Source organism: Anolis carolinensis, chromosome 6 (genome assembly GCF_035594765.1).
Source record: "Anolis carolinensis isolate JA03-04 chromosome 6, rAnoCar3.1.pri, whole genome shotgun sequence".
NCBI lineage: Eukaryota > Metazoa > Chordata > Lepidosauria > Squamata > Dactyloidae > Anolis > Anolis carolinensis.
In genome coordinates this window covers 96247530-96265527 of record NC_085846.1, presented here as the reverse complement: position 1 = coordinate 96265527, position 17998 = coordinate 96247530, and the positions used below count along the sequence as shown (strand labels likewise).

At 38.7% G+C, this 17998-nt stretch overlaps 1 protein-coding gene across 3 annotated transcripts in view; it reads left to right on the top strand.

Moving 5' to 3' along the window:
- The window catches only part of cubn (cubilin), a 158304-nt gene that overhangs the window by 83379 nt on the left and 56927 nt on the right, over nucleotides 1-17998 (top strand). For all 3 annotated transcript variants that reach the window (XR_010007166.1, XM_008112472.3, XM_062984072.1), the window contains exons 30-37: nucleotides 2257-2431; nucleotides 3368-3549; nucleotides 7982-8138; nucleotides 9930-10046; nucleotides 12174-12287; nucleotides 12629-12757; nucleotides 14789-14921; nucleotides 17553-17758. Coding sequence is in view for 2 of the 3 variants with exons in the window: in XM_008112472.3 (XP_008110679.2) it covers nucleotides 2257-2431; nucleotides 3368-3549; nucleotides 7982-8138; nucleotides 9930-10046; nucleotides 12174-12287; nucleotides 12629-12757; nucleotides 14789-14921; nucleotides 17553-17758 (1213 nt within the window). In the remaining variant the exon portion in view is untranslated. The remainder of the gene's footprint in view (nucleotides 1-2256; nucleotides 2432-3367; nucleotides 3550-7981; nucleotides 8139-9929; nucleotides 10047-12173; nucleotides 12288-12628; nucleotides 12758-14788; nucleotides 14922-17552; nucleotides 17759-17998) is intronic.

Here is a 17998-nt window from a genome sequence, read left to right as displayed (position 1 = left end):
CCAGCTGAATATCTCGGGGCGCAGTCCTTCTTTGAATATCTCCACTTTGGTCACTTTGGACCACTCTGGTACCCTTTCCGCGAGATGGAGGAATTCTTCTGCATACTCGGGCACCGTTTTGTCCCTTTGTTTTATGACCTTTAGTTGATCGCGAGCTCTTAATTGCTCCAGCGGGTCTCTGAAACGGTTCTCTAGCGCGGCCAGGAATTGGGGCACTGACCTCAAGCACGGGTCGCGTCTGGCATGTAATTGCACATACCAGCTGGCTGCCCCCCTTTTTAGGGTATTACCAATGGCCCGAATCATGCTTCCTTCGGAGGGGAATGTGTGCACATTGTCCTCCATGTATCCTCTGATGCCAATGAGGAAAAAGTTCAGCTCGGATGATTCCCCTCCGTATTCCAATTTGAGCTCCTCTCTCCTAGGCATCCATTCTGTGGCCCGTTGCCTCTGCATGGGTGGTCTGGGGAGGGGTTGCATCGGGTTCCCTTGAGCTGACCCTTTGACCACGCCGCGCCCCAGCCCAGCGGTTGTTCCCCGCGGCCCTCGAAATTCTGCCGCTGCCGTCGGCCCTTCCACCCATCTGAATGCTATCAAAACCAATCTTTATTGAAGAATACACGACTTGGGAAAAGTCGAGAATGACATAATGTTTACATACAATCAATTTTATTACCTTTGCTACTACGTCACATCACACGTAAATATCATCACCAAAACCCCACCCCCTGTATCACATTTCTACCATTTTCACACAAACTACTCATTATAATTGTTTTTGATTTTCACTCCACAAGTTCCCATGCTCTGCTGCCAGGTGTTTTCGTGAGCCGTCAAGGAGTGCTCTTTGTTATGGCTCCAATTTCCAGAGCTTGCAGACTCAGCTCTGGGAATTGGCCCCATGACACAATTCTGTATATTCTATTTGTCAGGTTGCATGTATTACATATTTCACTGGATTCAGGAGATGATGTGTGTTCTGCACAGGCCAGATAAAAGATAGGTTAAATGGGTGGAGACTGGATGTCAGAATTGCTCCAATTGTCCTCCACAATTCTGTGCATCAGAGTTGACCCTATCTTTAGGCAGCACAGAGCAGCAGACATTGGAAAACATGAGTGTATAACCTGCTAAGCTAGACTTATGACCTTATGCTCAGTGGACAATCCTGTTCCTACTGTAAGTGTTGAAATAAGAGTTCGAGTGTTAAGATTGGCCCGGAAGGTCCTGCTCTCGGTCCTGCCACCTTCATAGGACTGATTGGCAGGGATGAGAGACAGGACCTCCTCAATGGTAGCCCCTCAGCTGTAAAACTCCCTCCCCAGTGAAATTAGCTCAGCCCTCTCCCTCCTGGTGTTCAGGAAGAAACTTAAAACTTGGTTATGCATGTAGTCATTTGGTGAATGATAGTATTGCAGTATAACACCTAAATGAAGCAGCTAAATGACGACAATGGGAATGGTACAATGTTAATATCCTCTATGTTTTATGTGATGGTGTCCTTATGTATAGTGTTTCAGTGAATTTGTTAATGTTATGCATTGCTTTTATATGTATGTATATTGGCAGCATTGAATTTTTGCCATGTTGTACACCACATTGAGTCCCCCTTGGGGTGAGAGAGAACAGTATAGAAATGCAGTAAATAAAATAAAAACAAAGAGTCAAATGTCAGTCATTACATTCTTCTTAATAAAATTTGTGGATGGACACCAGTCTCACAGTACAGTAGGTTTGTTCTTAAACTGAATTCCTATGTAAGTCGGAACACATATATTTTTTTCAGTGCAACTCCAATTATTTATATGCTTTGGATAGCATAGGGGAGGGTTAATACCCTTGTAGTGTTTGTTTTGCTGTCTGTGGTCCTGTTCGGAAGATTTCACTCTAACTTTCTGTCCCTGTGATTATTGGATTTTGAAAAAATTGGCTTGTTGTGGAAACAAGGATTGGTGATAAAGCTTCAATGGAGACACCTTTCCCCCATGATGACTCTTTCAGGAGTGAACTTCCCTTCTGAGGGATAGATTTCTCTCACTTCCTGTTGTCTCACCCCCATTCTTAACTATGAGTCATTTGTAACTCGGGGACTGCCTGTACTTCAATAGAGTCTGTGAAATGTTCCAACTCTGCCATTATATTTATATATGAGAAATATTAGACATTTTCAAAATCCCATTTTCTTTGAAAATTCCACTTTTAATTTCTCCTCGATTATGTCCTTATTAAACACCCTTACTGTACTTTTATTTCTAGATCTATGGTGGTCCTGATTTATCTTCTCCTAGACTGGCCCAGCTTTGTGTGCCAAGAACCTTGCAAAATCCTCTGCATATCTCCAGCACTGGAAATGCAATTGTAGTCCGATTTAAAACAGACAGAACTGTGAATGGAAGGGGATTCAATGCCACTTGGCAAGAGATACCTGGAGGTAAGAACTATTTGCCTGGGTTTGGGTGCTGAGCAGTTGACAATACTGGAGCAGGGAGAGCCACAAGGATAAAGTCCCCCGCCAATATTTTTGTGAAGATGAAGCATTCATATTGAATTACTGTCCTCAATAACACTTTCCGTTTCATGGAGTTAATCTTTCTTGGCCTCTCTGTTCATGACTAGTGATACTAGGCATAAGAAGTTAACATGATGGTAAACAAGTGCCTTACAGAATGTCAGTAACCACATGGATTGAAGCAAAGTTCTGCATTTCCATTTTTAAATACCCAAGAGTTGCAGTTAACTGGATCCCTACATTTACAGAGTAATCTGAGTTTGGAAATGGTATGTTTTGAACTCCAATTCTCAGAATCCCACAACCATCACGATGACTGTGGGATTATGGGAGCTTTAGCCTCAAAAGTAATGTTTCTAAGTGATTAGAAGAGTAGATTCTGAACTCAACGGGACAGTAGAGGTCAGTACCTTACTCAGCCTGAGCTCATTTTGCGTTGTACCTTGCAAACCTTTTCTCTACAGGAGTTGGTTATTCATTTGAATTCTTCTTTGATGATTTCTCCCCCTTTCCACTTCTTGTGCATGTCTCTTTTGAGTCTTAGCCCAGTTAGGAGTTCTTTAGACATCCATTCTGGTTTCTTTGCACTTGTCTTATTTTTTTTTCTTTGTTGGCACTCTTCACATTGTTGACAGGCAATACCTGGATTAAAATATACATGATTTTTTATAGAGATAGGTATGAGGAAAAAATATTTCACGCCCCAATATGGAATTTGGATGGGACAAATTTCTGAAAAAAATCAGCAGAAACAGAGGTCACAGGGGTTTCACAGCTATACTACTTATAGTCCTGCTGTTCTTTTCATTATTTGTATAGATTTATTTGTCTGAATGATGATCATTACTCAATTTCCAGGCTGTGGCGGTGTTTTTCAAGCTCCACATGGTGAAATCCATTCTCCCAACTATCCTCAGCCTTATGGCAACGGTACCGACTGTTCTTGGGTCATTCGAGTCGACTTTGGTCACCGTGTTCTGCTGAACTTCACAGACTTTGCAATAGAATCCCACCGTTCCTGTCTCTTTGACTATGTTGCAGTAAGTAACAATGGCCATTTCAGTGGAATTGTGATGGGTAGCTCAACTGTTCACTTCATGTCAAGAGAAACTGAACATATTTCTTATGTGAAAAAGGCTCTTTTATTTTCATTTGGACAGAGATTACTAGACCTCAGATGTGGCAGGGTAGGTGAAAGGGGCTTTGTGAAATCGTTAACCTCTAATCCCTGATAAATTCTAGGGATTGTAGTCTGGAAAAATAAATTTTACAAGCTGCATGAGATGATGGAGCTGGCACTCTGTCATTGATGCTTGATCTGTAATGTCTTCTGAACAAATGATATCTGTATGAACCAGCATTTATGATGCCACATTGCTGATTTTACTAGACTGCTGCAAACACTTGGGAATTTCCTTCCGTTCTTTGTTAAACCTTTTACTTTGCACCTTCTGCTCTATAAAGATAATCTTTTTACTGCCATAACATCTGTTCTATTGTAGAATCACAGTGTACAAATTTGATTTGTCCATACTCCACTGGATAAGCAACAATGGGTTAGATCCAGACTTAGTCATACTGAGAAAAGACTGGGCTGGGGGAGGTTTTTGAAATCTAATTTGGTGTATGTGTGTGTGTGCGTCAAGAAGCTTGAGGGTTTTAGAAACCAAGCTCCAACACTGGTTGGGTCTTTAGCAAACATAGCTCAGTTCTAAGTGTAATCTACTCAGAATTAAGTTTGACGCCACACAGCAGGTTCCAGGACTATAAGCCAAAACTCCATGCCGTTACCCACCAACTACATCATCCCACCAAACCAGATCGTGACTGCAGGATAAAGAGAATATTTTCAGAAAGCTCTTCCCCTATTTTCTACAGTAAATATCCTCTACTTCCAACTGCTGAGTGTCTTAAAATGAAATCTGCCTTGAGAGCAAATATCAAGTCTAGGAAGGATTGAGGCACATTTTTATTTAAAGTAACATTATTGTGTTGTGTTAAATGCTCTCAGTATTTGTTCCTTTGGATTCATTCCCTGGAAGTATCTTCTCCACAAATTAAATAAAAAACAAAACAACAAACAGCCCCAAAGGATAATTTAGATTATAAACCCCATTCTTAGAATGATATAAAATATCAACCTTCTGCTAATATTAAGAAGTGATATTTGATGAAAAGTTTGATGGGAGTAAGGCTGATTTTGTATTGCTTCCTTGATTATTATTTTTGTGTGTGTGTAATTGCTAGATCTAAGTTAAACCAGTGATTGCTGTAGATTTTCATAGTATTTTTTTTAAATGTACTGAGCTGTGGGCTGAAATACCAGTAAACTGAGTCATTATTTTCCAACAACTGGGACTTATTAGTTGAGTGGTGCTGTGCAGTTCCAAGCTCAGAAACAGAAGAGTACAAGCTACTCTGGAAATACACAAGCCAAAAAGGAGACTGGACATTCTGTATCAAATCAACAAAAATTCAAATTGCAGACAACTGAGGATATGAGTAATAATCTGATATTCCTATACTTCTCTGTGAAACAGTTCCAAGTGCTCTGTGAATAATTTTTTTAAAAGTATTATTATTATTAGTAGTAGTAGTAGCAGCAGCAGCAGCAGCAGCAGCAGCAGTACTAGCAGTAGTATTGATATTTTAGAAATAAATTGGGGGTGGAAGGGTCTCAATATGGTGATATGTAGAAAAGTACTGAGTAGAGTAGAGAATATATTTAGCACTTTCCATGTGAAACACAAACTACATACTCTATAGTTTGCCAGTCTGCTCCTGGGAACCAAGATATTGGAAGGATACAAAATACATACAGACACAGAGGCTACTGTATCTGCGAGATGAAATTTAGTGCTCTGCTTGGACTGTCACATTTCAAAGGTGCTCCTTGATTGAAAAAGTTTGAGAACCCCACTTTAAAAGAAGGTGTTCTAAGCAAGCAGTCTATTATCTCTCACCGCTTTGATTTATCTTAATATTAATTGAAGGAACTGGGAAAATTATTTTTGGGCGATACCTCTAAATGCCTCAGGCATTCACCATAGTAGTTGGAAGAATCTGGGTATTGTTAGACCAGGTGATAATTTTTTAAAGTTTTGGTTAGTTGTCATGTAGGTTCATGAGACAAACACCCAATTAGCACAAAGCCTCTTTTTCAAGCACCATAAATAAACACATGGTATCACAGAGTCTGAATATCATCTCATAATGCAAAACCAGTTTACATTCTTTATCTCCAAAAACACCTGCTTTCTAAATGTAATGGGATTTTGAATGCTGTTCGTAACCAAGTTACTTCAATCCACTCCCTGCCCTCCAACAATGAGGACTGCAACTGAGTTCAGGAGAAAAAGGCAGTGGGAAGCAGAGTAAATCATCTTATTTATCCCTGATACTTGTGAGCCCAGGCTTAACCATGCTGTCCTTTGAAAATAAGCCATTGATAATATAATCCAGCAGTGTCAAACTCATTTTTATCAAGAGTCACATCAGCTTTATGGTTGTCCTCAAAGGGCATTAAACCTACAGATGAAAAATCTATGGTTACAGAGGGACAACTATTTTTTTTACATAGTCATCAGCATTCTTTAGTTTTTACCTGGTTTAGGTCCCCAGATTTTATTGAATGATAACTCCTGCCACTTTTGATCATCTACCACATGGACTGAGGATAATGGGAATTGAAGCCCAACAACACTTTGGGCTCTGGGGTTGAGGAAAGTTTAAAGGAGATTTAACATCCGACATTATATCCACAAGCCTTGTATCTAAATGCAGACCCCCATTATCATGACTCGACAGAATAACTGAAGCTTTCTAGATGTTGCAGTATCACAACTCCCGTCAGCTCTAGTCAAATGATGACAACTACAGCAGTTGTGGTTTGGCATTTGGAGGACCACATGGTGGTCCAAATTTGGCCCGTGGGTCTTGAGATTGACACATGTCATATATAATTCTATGAATATCAGAAGACAGTTTGTGGATTTTGCGTGTTGTCTATAAATCTGTATAATTCTGTAACCAAACTGGTGTCTCTCCAGGTCCTGTTGGACACCAGCTCTCATGGCCAGCCAGCATGGTCAGTGGCCAGGAGAAATGAGCTCCTTATCCTTATGCAAAGCTTGGCACTAAAGTTTTCATTTCCTTATACAAGAAACTTCAATTCTATGGAAGGAGAGTTACATGCAGACATGGGGTATTTCTAACAAAAGGAGCTCTTTCCACTGATGAGGTGAAAATTTAGGACCCAGTCCATAATGCTGGAATTGGTCACATAGAAACACAGACATGCCAAGATAACTGCCACATTTCCCAGTCTCTTTGCTACCAATGCCAGGAAGACAAAAAGAACACAAGAAAGAACACAGTGGGTGTAACATTGTACTGTCCATTCTTTGGTTGAAACTTTGCCCTTTTTCCAGTTCCTCTCCTCCCCACCCTATCCCTATGAACAAAGAATTCGTGTTTTCTATTATCCTATAGGTTTTTTAAAAGCGAGAAAGGGCATTTGTGGTAAACAACAGTCTTCATTCTTTTCAAGGAAAACCCAGTTCCAAAAATAATCAAGCCAAATGCACTAATTTCTGGTTATTTCATCCATATATTTTCCAACCATCTAATCTGAAGCCTCATCTTTGGTTTGTCTTCCCAGCATTTGGAGATGATATGGGAATCAAGTTCATGAACATCAGACACTTTCAGGAGAAGAAAATAGATTTTGCTCACTGTAGAACGTGTTTCTCCTCACATTTTCTCTTTTCTCTGACTGTACCTTTGCAATCCTTTGCAATTGAGACTTGTACAGTGCTGATATTTTGAAAATCTTGGCAATAGTTTCTTTTGGCTTGATGTCAAAGTCAAGTTCCCCTTGAGACTCATCACGATGTGACTTTTAACCATCTGTTCCACATGTGGTGATGGCTGCAATTCATCATGTCCTGCAGGACTTCAGGTCTCCATGGCAATTCTTGCATTTATTCAAATTTAGGTTTATTATTTTTTTTAAAAAACAAACCTGATGAGGATTTCTCTAGCGATTAGTGTAGTGTTTTATTGGTGAATTATTATATATCAGATAACAAATACAGTAGACTCTCAATTAACTGGACTCAAGCAACCAGAATTCTTAGGCAACTGGAAAAATATCAAAGAAAGAAATAATATTGTAAATAAAATTAAAATTAAATCATTTTAGCAGAAATGTTATATTAAGTTACGTTTGTCTTTATTTGTCTTTCTTTGCTTTTAATTTCTGTTTTTCAACATTAATATCAAGTCAATACAGAGTTTATGATATAATATAATGTATAGTATTAGTTAGTTCTATTTGTATTCGTAACTTTCAAACAACCAGGAATGACATTTATCCAACATCTCCTAATCCCCATGGGTGCTGGTTAATAAATCATCTTTGAAGCACTCTTCCCATGTTGTTCTAATGCTCTCCATATTGCTGTCTCATAGGTATTTGATGGTCCAAATAACGAATCTCCACTTCTTAGAAAGGTCTGTGGTACTCAGACACCTTCTGCTATCACATCCACTCAAAATGTCATGTTTGTGAGGTTTCGCTCTGACAGCTCTGTCCATCTCAGAGGCTTCAGTGCTCAGTTCAAAGAAGGTAAGTTTCTTGCTTTTATCAATCTGGCCCTCGCTAAACCTTTTATTATATCTCATTGCTACTTGGCTAAACAAATATTTATGAAAGAACAACAAATGAGTAATTATTCCTTTTGACCTATACCTAATTTTGAGGTTGGCAAAGTGCACCCTGTAGAAAACACATGACACGTTTTATGGCCATTGAAGCCATTGAAGTTGCCAACATTCATATTTTTAAGACATAATTTTGGAGCAAATTTTGCCCTGAAACCATACAGCCCACTCCCCCAAGCCCATTCCCAGAATTTGATGCTCTCTCCAAAAATACTTCTGTTTCCATTTTGAAAGAATTGCATGAGAACATAGAGATATTCCTGTGGCCCATAAAAAGCTGGTGGGAATTCTCCTTTATACCCCACCTAGCTGCCTACTCCAATTTAATTATTAACCCCAATTAAAGCAGAGCAGTTGGCTTAATGAAATGTGCAAAAATCTTGAACTACCAGGTTCCCATTTATTTAACAGGCCCATTCTAGTTGGAATTGAGAATTGCGTTTATTGTATTTTGCTGCTAAAGAGAAACTGACATGCCATGTATTCTACTCCCTCAGGTAGCAAAATGGTGTTCAGTATCTATATGCTCAGGTATCAGTCTAGAGATTTTTGTAAAAAAAAAAAGTATACTTGAAGTTGACTTATACATGAATATATCCTGTAATTGGTTGGGCTTTCTATTCTTTTACATTTCTGGCTATATTTTATTCCGTTATTTGATTTATACTACATTTCACTCCTGACATGGAATGCAAGGCACTTTACAAGAAGGAAACCATAGGAGAATTTGAAGTCATATGCCTTGAAGCATGACTGGTCTCAGCTCCAAAGAAGAAAGTCAAAGTCCGTCCCAATTTAGATAAACTCATGTGAACAACTGGGGACTATTCAGATTGTTATCAACTAGGAGCCCTTTCCCTTGTTATAATTAACCCCAGAAAATGGAAAGCAGAAAACGCTGTCCTTTTCTGCCATTCTTTCTCATTCAACAGACTCTGAACAGAGCTTAGATATACACACATTTCCTGCTAGACGCAAGGAAAAATGGGTTCCTTTTGTAGCAAAACAGACCAGTGCTTATTCAGCCTGTATGTAAGATGAGGCTGTCAATCTTTTTTAAAACAAATTCATTCTCACATACCATAATTTAAAATGTTTTTTCCTCCCACAAGTAAAGATTATATGTATATATTTTTCAATGATTTTCCACACTTTGGGACATTTTTGCAGTCAAATAATCATTTACATGAAAATGAGTTTTGTCAAAGGATTTTTATGAACAGAAAACAGTATCATACTGACCTTTCCTAAGCTAGTGCCTCTCAGATATTTAATATTCTGTGTGTGTGTGTGTGTGTATACTAGCAGCAATTGGATAAAAACAATTATTCCTCCCCCTCTAATTAGGACTTTATTTTTCTTTTCTTTTTGTTGTATGAACGTAGAGGCATGGATGAGGGGTTGTGCTGCCAAGTTTAGTGTTTCTGGGATGTGTAGTTTTGTTGTTTTGTCCTAGGCCGAATTTTCATTACTGAGATAGATAGATAGATAGATAGATAGATAGATAGATAGATAGATAGATAGATAGATAGATAGATATAGAGCTTGATGTTTGCCTGTTACATTAAGTAATTTGGATAGATGTCTCAGAACACAAGAAATAAATTAACTATTTCCAGTTTCTAAAAATGCTGAGGTGGTCTAATTTTACTTTATAGCTTTATTTATATCTTTGTATCTCTCCCCCCCTCCAAAGCATGTGGAAGTGTCTTAGAAGCGGATTCCGCAGGTACATCAATTTCCTCTCCTCTGTACCCAGCCAACTACCCAAACAATCAGAACTGCAGCTGGATAATTCAAGCCCAGGAACCATGTAAGTTACTGGATATATTGCTTTCTCATGGGAAAGTTAGCACAGTGACTAACATCCTCCTCTCATCTCCGATAACAATGCAGAATTCCTCCTTTTCTTTTCTATAGGAAGTCCTGCATCCGGGTAGATGGACAAAAACCAAGGGACTCTTAAACTCCCCTCAAGTGAGATTGAATGTGAAAAAAAAATTAGGATTGAGGACAGAATGAGATAACATATAACTTCTCTGGTGTAGACTCGCATAATACGGGTTGAATATTTGCCTGAAGTTTATAACACTTAGATTACCATAGGATAAACAGAACACTGGTGTTTGTAGTTTGGATGAAAGATTACTATTAGTTGCCTGCAGAAGATGTAGAGAAGGTGAAAGAAGACTAGCTCCGTTCATTTATTTTACACAGACATACACAAACATGCAGGTGCTAGTTTTCTGATTTCCTGGAGATATGCACTCAATTTGCTTGCTAGTTATTTGACACTTCCTAACAGCTGGTAAGCTGGCTGGGATTTCTGGGAGTTGAAGTCCAAAACACCTGGAGGCCCAAAGTTGGGAATCACTGATATAGTCAAATGCCACAACAATTCTTTTACAAAGTTTTGTAACAAATTGGGAATCAGAATGAAGCATACTAGGGCACAGACTTGAGGACTGGGTTATTTATCAGAATATTTATATCCTGCCTTTATATCCCAAGATCCTACTGGAAATTAAAACAATATATTACAACAATAATTGAAAACCAAACAATTTAAAGTCAGTTAAAAGAATTTAAAATAGTAACAGATGCTGAATAAAATAGCTTAGGCCCAAAAGGTTTAATAAAAAAAACATGGCACCGAAATGACATCACTGTTGGTTGAAGTTAGACCTCCCATGGAGAGGGCATCCCATAACTGGGGTGCCACTGCTGAGAAATCCTCTCCTGTATTCTCCCAAAATGTCTAATTCCTTGGTGTGGGATGCAGAAGAGAATCCTCCAATAGATCTCAAGATCTCAATTGAGTGAGATTCTCATCCTTTATTATTATTATTATTATTATTATTATTATTATTATTATTATTATTATTATTATATTGTATGACACAGCAAACAAGATAGAAATGCTGGATTTCGTATCACAAGTGTAACAGATGTAGATAGTCTCACCAGGATCTAGAGTCAGAAGTATATTACAGTAGTTGGGCTTAGAACATGCACCAGATAAAAACATACACTAGAGTCTCACTTATCCAAGCTAAATAGGCCGGCAGAAGCTTGGATAAGCAAATATCTTGGATAATAAGGAGGGATTAAGGAAAAGCCTATTAAACATCAAATTAGGTAATGATTTTACAAATTAAGCACCAAAACATCATGTTATACAACAAATTTGACAGAAAAAGTAGTATAATACACAGTAATGTTATGTTGTAATTACTGTATTTACGAATTTAGCACCAAAATATCACGATATATTGAAAACCTTGACTACAAAAATGGCTTGGATAATCCAGAAACTTGGATAAGCAAGGCTTGGATAAGTGAGACTCTACTGTATATGCTATTAATTACAAGATATTTTCTTAGCAAGCATACACTTGTTCAGAAATAGCAGCAGAAAAAGGCTGTACACGTTCCTATGGACTGCATTTGTTGTATGTAAGAGTTCATCATCTCGAGTATAGTGTATGAATTCTCTGCATTGAGATGGTTCAGATGGAACATCATTCCATATTTTGGCATCACCGGAATGAATATAGGCATGTTCACTGCACTGCAGTAATTCACATAGAATGTCATACCATAAATTGACACTGCATGAATAAAACTAGGCATATTCCATTCTCCCCCTACCTCCCCTTAATGACAATGATTTTTCTCTCTATTGCTTAAGTAGCACAACCACATTTTGCTTGTTTGAATGGAACAGCATGAAAGGAAGAACAGAAACAGTATCCTTAAGAGATGCAGGAAGAAAGAGTATATGAGCTTCTTGTTCATATGTGTCTGCATAAGCCCATTATGATTAAATTGTTTCATACTGATGAGAAAAATGAAATACAGTAGAAGGGAAACATTCAATCAAAAAATAAATTTGAATGTGAAACTTTCCCTTATGTTTACAATGTTCCTATTCCAACAGTCAACCATATTACGCTATCATTCACCGAGTTTGCAACTGAAGGCAACATACGTAACTGCACCAGAGATTATGTTGAAATTCGAGAAGGGAATAATGACAACGCACCTCTTCAAGGTATAGGCACCCTTCATTTATTGCTTAAATATATCATAATGCAAATCACCATTTCCATACGTAGTACAGATAAGGAATAAGTGGCATTGAAATGTTTAAAGTGTGTTTGGTTGGGAGATGCCAGGTGTTGTAGTCCAAAACAGTAATTCTCCCAAGTACTAGTGTTGCTAATAGGTACTAATGGAAATATTGTGGGAAACAAAGCAATCTGATCTATCAATTCTTGAATGTTCATGAATGTATCAGTTGTATAACTAAAAGGGTCAAAAGCAGCCAGGACAAAAGACATTGTGGATTGTGGTGTGTAAAGCACTTAACTTCTCTCCTGTTGGTTTTTCCAGGGCGTTATTGTGGCACCACAATGCCACATCCTGTTACTTCTTTTACAAGTGTTTTGACCATCAACTTTATCTCTAACCATGCTATTACTGCTAAAGGGTTCCATGCCACCCTTACTGCATCAACATCTGGTAAGCTCACATTTGAATATTTGAAAAGTGGCAGGCAATTCTTGAAGACATGTCTTTTCTTGCTTGGTAAGGAGAGACAAACAGTGCAGGATTGCACCACATGGACCTCCCCAAGACATAGGAGGCACATTGTGTGACCATCCCAGTTGGGCAATTTACCCCCACAAGACATATATCTTTTAAAATAGGCAGTGGCTACCATAATAGTAATCATGATGGCAAAATCGTAGTCGACAAACTGTCTGGGTCAGGAATGGGGAAGTCAGCAAGTCGATAAGCAATCTGAGTCAGAAATGGAGAGATCAACACTCAATATACAGGTTTGAGTCAGGATAGGAGAGGTCAGCAATCCAGATACAGTCCAATTCAAAGCAACGAAAGAGCAATCCTGACTAATGAGCAACATTCCCTAGCTGTTGCGAGAGCGGAGGACTAAAGTTTCTGAGGCAGTAGCCCCTCCCACTGGCCATATACTCTATGGGAAGAGTGGGCAGGGCAACTGCCAAAATGTATCTTAGATCGCTAGAAGATTCTAAATAATTACTGTGCAGATGCAGGAAATACCATATGTACAATTTCACAGGGACCACTATGGAGAAACAATGGCGTTGTCCAGTGTTTCAATAATTCTTTTATGTCTTGTGATAAGTTGCAAGTGAAGACCTGGATGTTATGCCACATAGCCAAGTCACATGAACGTGTCCCCAAGATGGCAACAGTTATTCCTGAGGAAGAACATACAAACTAGGAGAGGTTTCAACAGTTTGCTTTTACCTAAGCTTACTGGGCAGGGCAAAATTCTACCCACTTGTCTCATCTCTCCTGTTGAATTTATTGAGTACAAACTGCTTTTGCACTTTGAACTCAGTTTGTGTCATTTGAATTAAGCTGAGAACAAAGGGGCAAGTGAAAGGAGAAGAGAGAAGATGGAATATTTTAGAAGCAGCTGTAAAAGTGGGATGGCACAGGTTTAAACAGAACTATTCAGGCCAGATCAAAACAGCGGAGCTGGAAAGTATGTATTCCTAATCAGAGATCCATGCTTGTTAGTGGGGGGAAAGACAGTGATGCCACTAGGAATAGACCTGATAACTTGTTGGGAAATCATTAGCCACAATGTTGCACTGCTCCCTTCTTACGACACTTTTCCTTTCTTGCTTGCACAACAGATTTCAAACTGGCATTTGCAACATGTAGTCTGTATGTGCAAAGGAGCTCTGTTGATGTGCAAATTGCTCATTTTACATTAAACAATAAAGTCATCCCTCCACACTTCATGAGGTCCTTGTGAAAATGAGAAAATTATCAAGTGATTTTTTTTGCCAGAGAAAACACTTCTCTAGGAATCTCTAGGTCTTATTTATTTATTTGCAAAAAATTTACCCCGCCTTTCTCACCTGAAGGGGCTCAAGGCGGCTCAAGGTCTTTCAATACAATTGTATGGAAAACTTTCAGTAGAACCATTCTGGAAGACCTATAAATGCCTAGAAGAGTGTTTTATCTTGAAATCTCTAGTTCCTCCAACAGGACTGTACAGTTAGCTTTTCCATGGCCAAACTATTGATCAGGAACAAGAAGGCCCCATTGTAGATTCAAACACTGGTTGTACAACAGAAGAAAACAGAAGAAAGCTAAAAAGAAGACCTAGAGATTCCTAGAGATATTGTATTAATCCAATTAACAAATAATCAAGTCAGTAAAAGTAAAATCCACAAAAGTGGGGGGCTAACTGTATTTTTAGGCTTTCTGCCCTGCTTTTCTGATCTAACACAAAATAGGCAAGCTAGGAGCAGCTCTCGTACAGACTGGCTCTGAGTCAGACCCACAGCTTGCAAAACCAGAGCTCCTTATTTCCTGCCACAGGGTTTTCCTGTTTCCAGTCATAATTCTGAGCTATTTGCCAAGAAGCCTACCAAAGGAGGCTCTCGTGTTTTCATGGTTCTCAAACCGTCCAATCTGTTTGAAGGGCTTCCTCCCATTCTGTGCCTCCTTGCAGCTCATTCCTCCTCTCCCTTTCTCTCCTCATTGCAGCCTGCGGGGGCACCTTCCATATGGAAAGAGGAGCCTTCAATAGCCCCAACTTTCCTGAGGCTTACCCTCTGAATGTCGAATGTGTCTGGAACATTCGGAGCTCCCCTGGCAACCGGCTCCAGCTGTCTTTCACGTAAATTGAATTTCCAAAGGGGTTATTGTTCAAGCCTTTCAATGGAGCTGCAGGAAGGAAACCCTGTGTTTAGTAGGAAATGTAATTATCAGCATGTAAAAGTGTAGCGGTGCCCACAACAACTTGGAAAGAGAACACAGCCGCAGCCACAAAGAGCTTGCAGTCATTTTTTTAAAATTCTCTGTATTAAAAAGTGGAAACCCTAGTATATTCCTGACAATTACCTCCCACACTGTAAATGCTACCTCTCTAGTGTACCACAAACAAGGAGAGGCCATTAATTACTCCCCTTTCCTCTCACCTCCCCAGGATTCCTTGTTAAACATTGCTGCTTTTTTATTGAGTCCTTTGTAAATTATACACATAAATGCTGCAGATATTTTATTATGCCCCCTGCATGGTAAATGTGTAGTTTAAAAGTATCGTCAATTATAGTTATTATTCCATTAAGGAAATGTGGGCAATAGAAATATAGGGCTGTTAATTCATACAGTACCACAAGTCCCAAGACCATGTGTAAACCCTTTCAGAAGAGGTACTTAGGGCCTTGATAATATAAAAGAAATATCATGAAAAATGTAGAATGAAACCAACTCCAGTCATCCCTTTTGTATATGAAAATCATGTTAGTCAAAATGACAAATGTGCTTAAATCCCTTGATTTAAAATACACAAAGTTATAGTTACTTGTTAAATGTAATGACAACAAATAGTCACAGACTCTGAAGTCACTAGCGTTATCCCTACATACTTTACCCTCTTTCTTTTAAATATGTAAATAGTAATTTCCCAAGTTTTCAAAACTGAAAGTGGGGAAAACAATGAGTGGTCTTTGAACAGTCATTTATAGTGTCAATTATGATATACTTCATGCAGTATCAGATCTGTATCCATTAATTTGGCAAAGACTATTTATCTTTTGAACACTGGTCTTGCAAAATGGCTCTTGTAGCGTGTATAAATTAGTAGGAAGTGTATCCAGATGGGAAACTGGTAATATTTCATAGTACTGTGAAGACACATGGATCCACTCAAGCTGGAAGGAAATCTGAGAATAGAAGTATATGGTACATTTGTATTACAAAACATTTTTTGCGGGGGGGGGGGTGATTATTTATGACTGGCTATAAAATATAAAGTACTACTTTGTTACATGAGAGAGGAACTTAAATTAGTATCTGCTGTTCAAATTAATTCCTGATGTACCTAAATACCCATGCCAACCCATGTAACCATACTGTCAACCAAGGAATAGTTGGTGAAATGGGGGAGGGGGTTTCCCCTCTTTTTCTCTGACTGAGATTTTTCTAGAACTTTGTATTGTTAAACATCTGCTGAAGGCCGCAATCTCTCTGCTGGGAAACAATAAGTATTCTCTGCAAACATGAGAGCTGGAGAAATGACTTCTTCGTAATGGGGCACACACATAGGCCAGAAGATAATTAAATCCTTCTGCTGGGTCAAGAGGCCGTTCCCCCTTTTCTGTGGCCTCTCGCATATCCTCAAGATCAGACTTGGAGAATTGAAGAAAGGTTCGGAATAGATTTGGGGAGGATGTAGGAAGGGGATGAAGATAAGAGGGGAAAGTCTCCATGTAAGATTCTGCTGGAATTGAGCCCCTTTATTAAGCAATTAAGCCAGAGAAGAGGGCATGCGTTTTTTGATGCAACACATTTGGGACAATAAATACACCCCCACTTCCAAAAAAGTAAAGCAACCAAGTCCTCCCCTTGTATCACAGCTTTTAAAATGTCAGTGAACACTGTTTTCTCTTTTCACTGTCTTCCATGTCAGCTAAAATGGAATCATAGTGCTATAATCATGTAAGTAGTGTGAAAGGATCCCAGGGATATATTTGTTGAAGGCATAATGATTGAACCAAAAGACAAGTCATAAACTACTTCCTTGAATTCCAAATCTTTGTTTTATGTAAGGATGGGCAAAATGAATGCTCTAAGTCACTGGTTCTCAATCTGGGATCCATGCACCCCTGGGGATCTGCAATGTTGTCACAGGGATTCCACAAAGGATTAAATTTACTATTATTTTAAATTATTATGGAATCATTATAATCAAAACATTATAATAGAAGTGTGTGCATTAAGATATTATAGTAAGTTTTATTCCCTTCTCTCTAAATTTGAAAAAACATTCATGAGAAAATTTAAATAATTATTTGATGTACCTTAATTATTGAGTTATGTCCTGGGCATCCATGGCCACAAAAGTATTTAAAGGAGGATCTGTGATGAAGAAAAGGTTGAGAAGCAATGCTCTAGAGCAAGCATGGGCAAACTTCAGCCCTCCAGGTGTTTTGGACTCCTCCCACAGTTCCTAACGGCCAATAGGCTGTTAGGAATTGTGGGAATTGAAGTCCAAAACGCCTGTAGGACCAAAGTTTGCCCATGCCTGCTCTAGAGCATATATTGTCACCATGCCCTTTCTGACACCTCCCTGTACACACTACTCATACATAATTTTATTTTGATGTTCTTAGTAACCCTTAAAAGAAATTAGGTGTAAAAAAAATGATAAACTGTTTCATCTGGTACATCAGACTTACCTTATGTTGATTGAAATTCTATACACAGTTGTGCTGATTAATGTGCCCATATGTCCTGTTGAAAACAGAGACTTTCAGATGGAAGAAAGCGAAGGCTGTACCAAGGATTATGTAGAAATTAGAGAAGACAGTCTCAATGGTCAACAGATGGGACGATACTGTGGAAACACCTTGCCATTTAATTATACTTCTGTCACTGGACACATCCTATGGATTAAGTTTGTCTCAGATGGATCAGGCAGTGGAAGGGGCTTCCAGGCCACGTTTGCTCAGTGTAAGTAAATACCAAATAAGAGAGAAATGATCATATTACACTTCATTTGTAAATGTAGGGAACAGACATGGTCTGTTTTAAGTCAGTGCAGTGTTCCTTCAGTATCAATGGAAGTTTGGTTCTGGACCTCTTGTGGATACTGAAATCCATGAATATTCAAGTCCCATTATATATAGTGGAATAGTAAACTTATATAAAATGTTGGAACAATTCGAATGAGTGTCAGAGAGAGCATGGGGA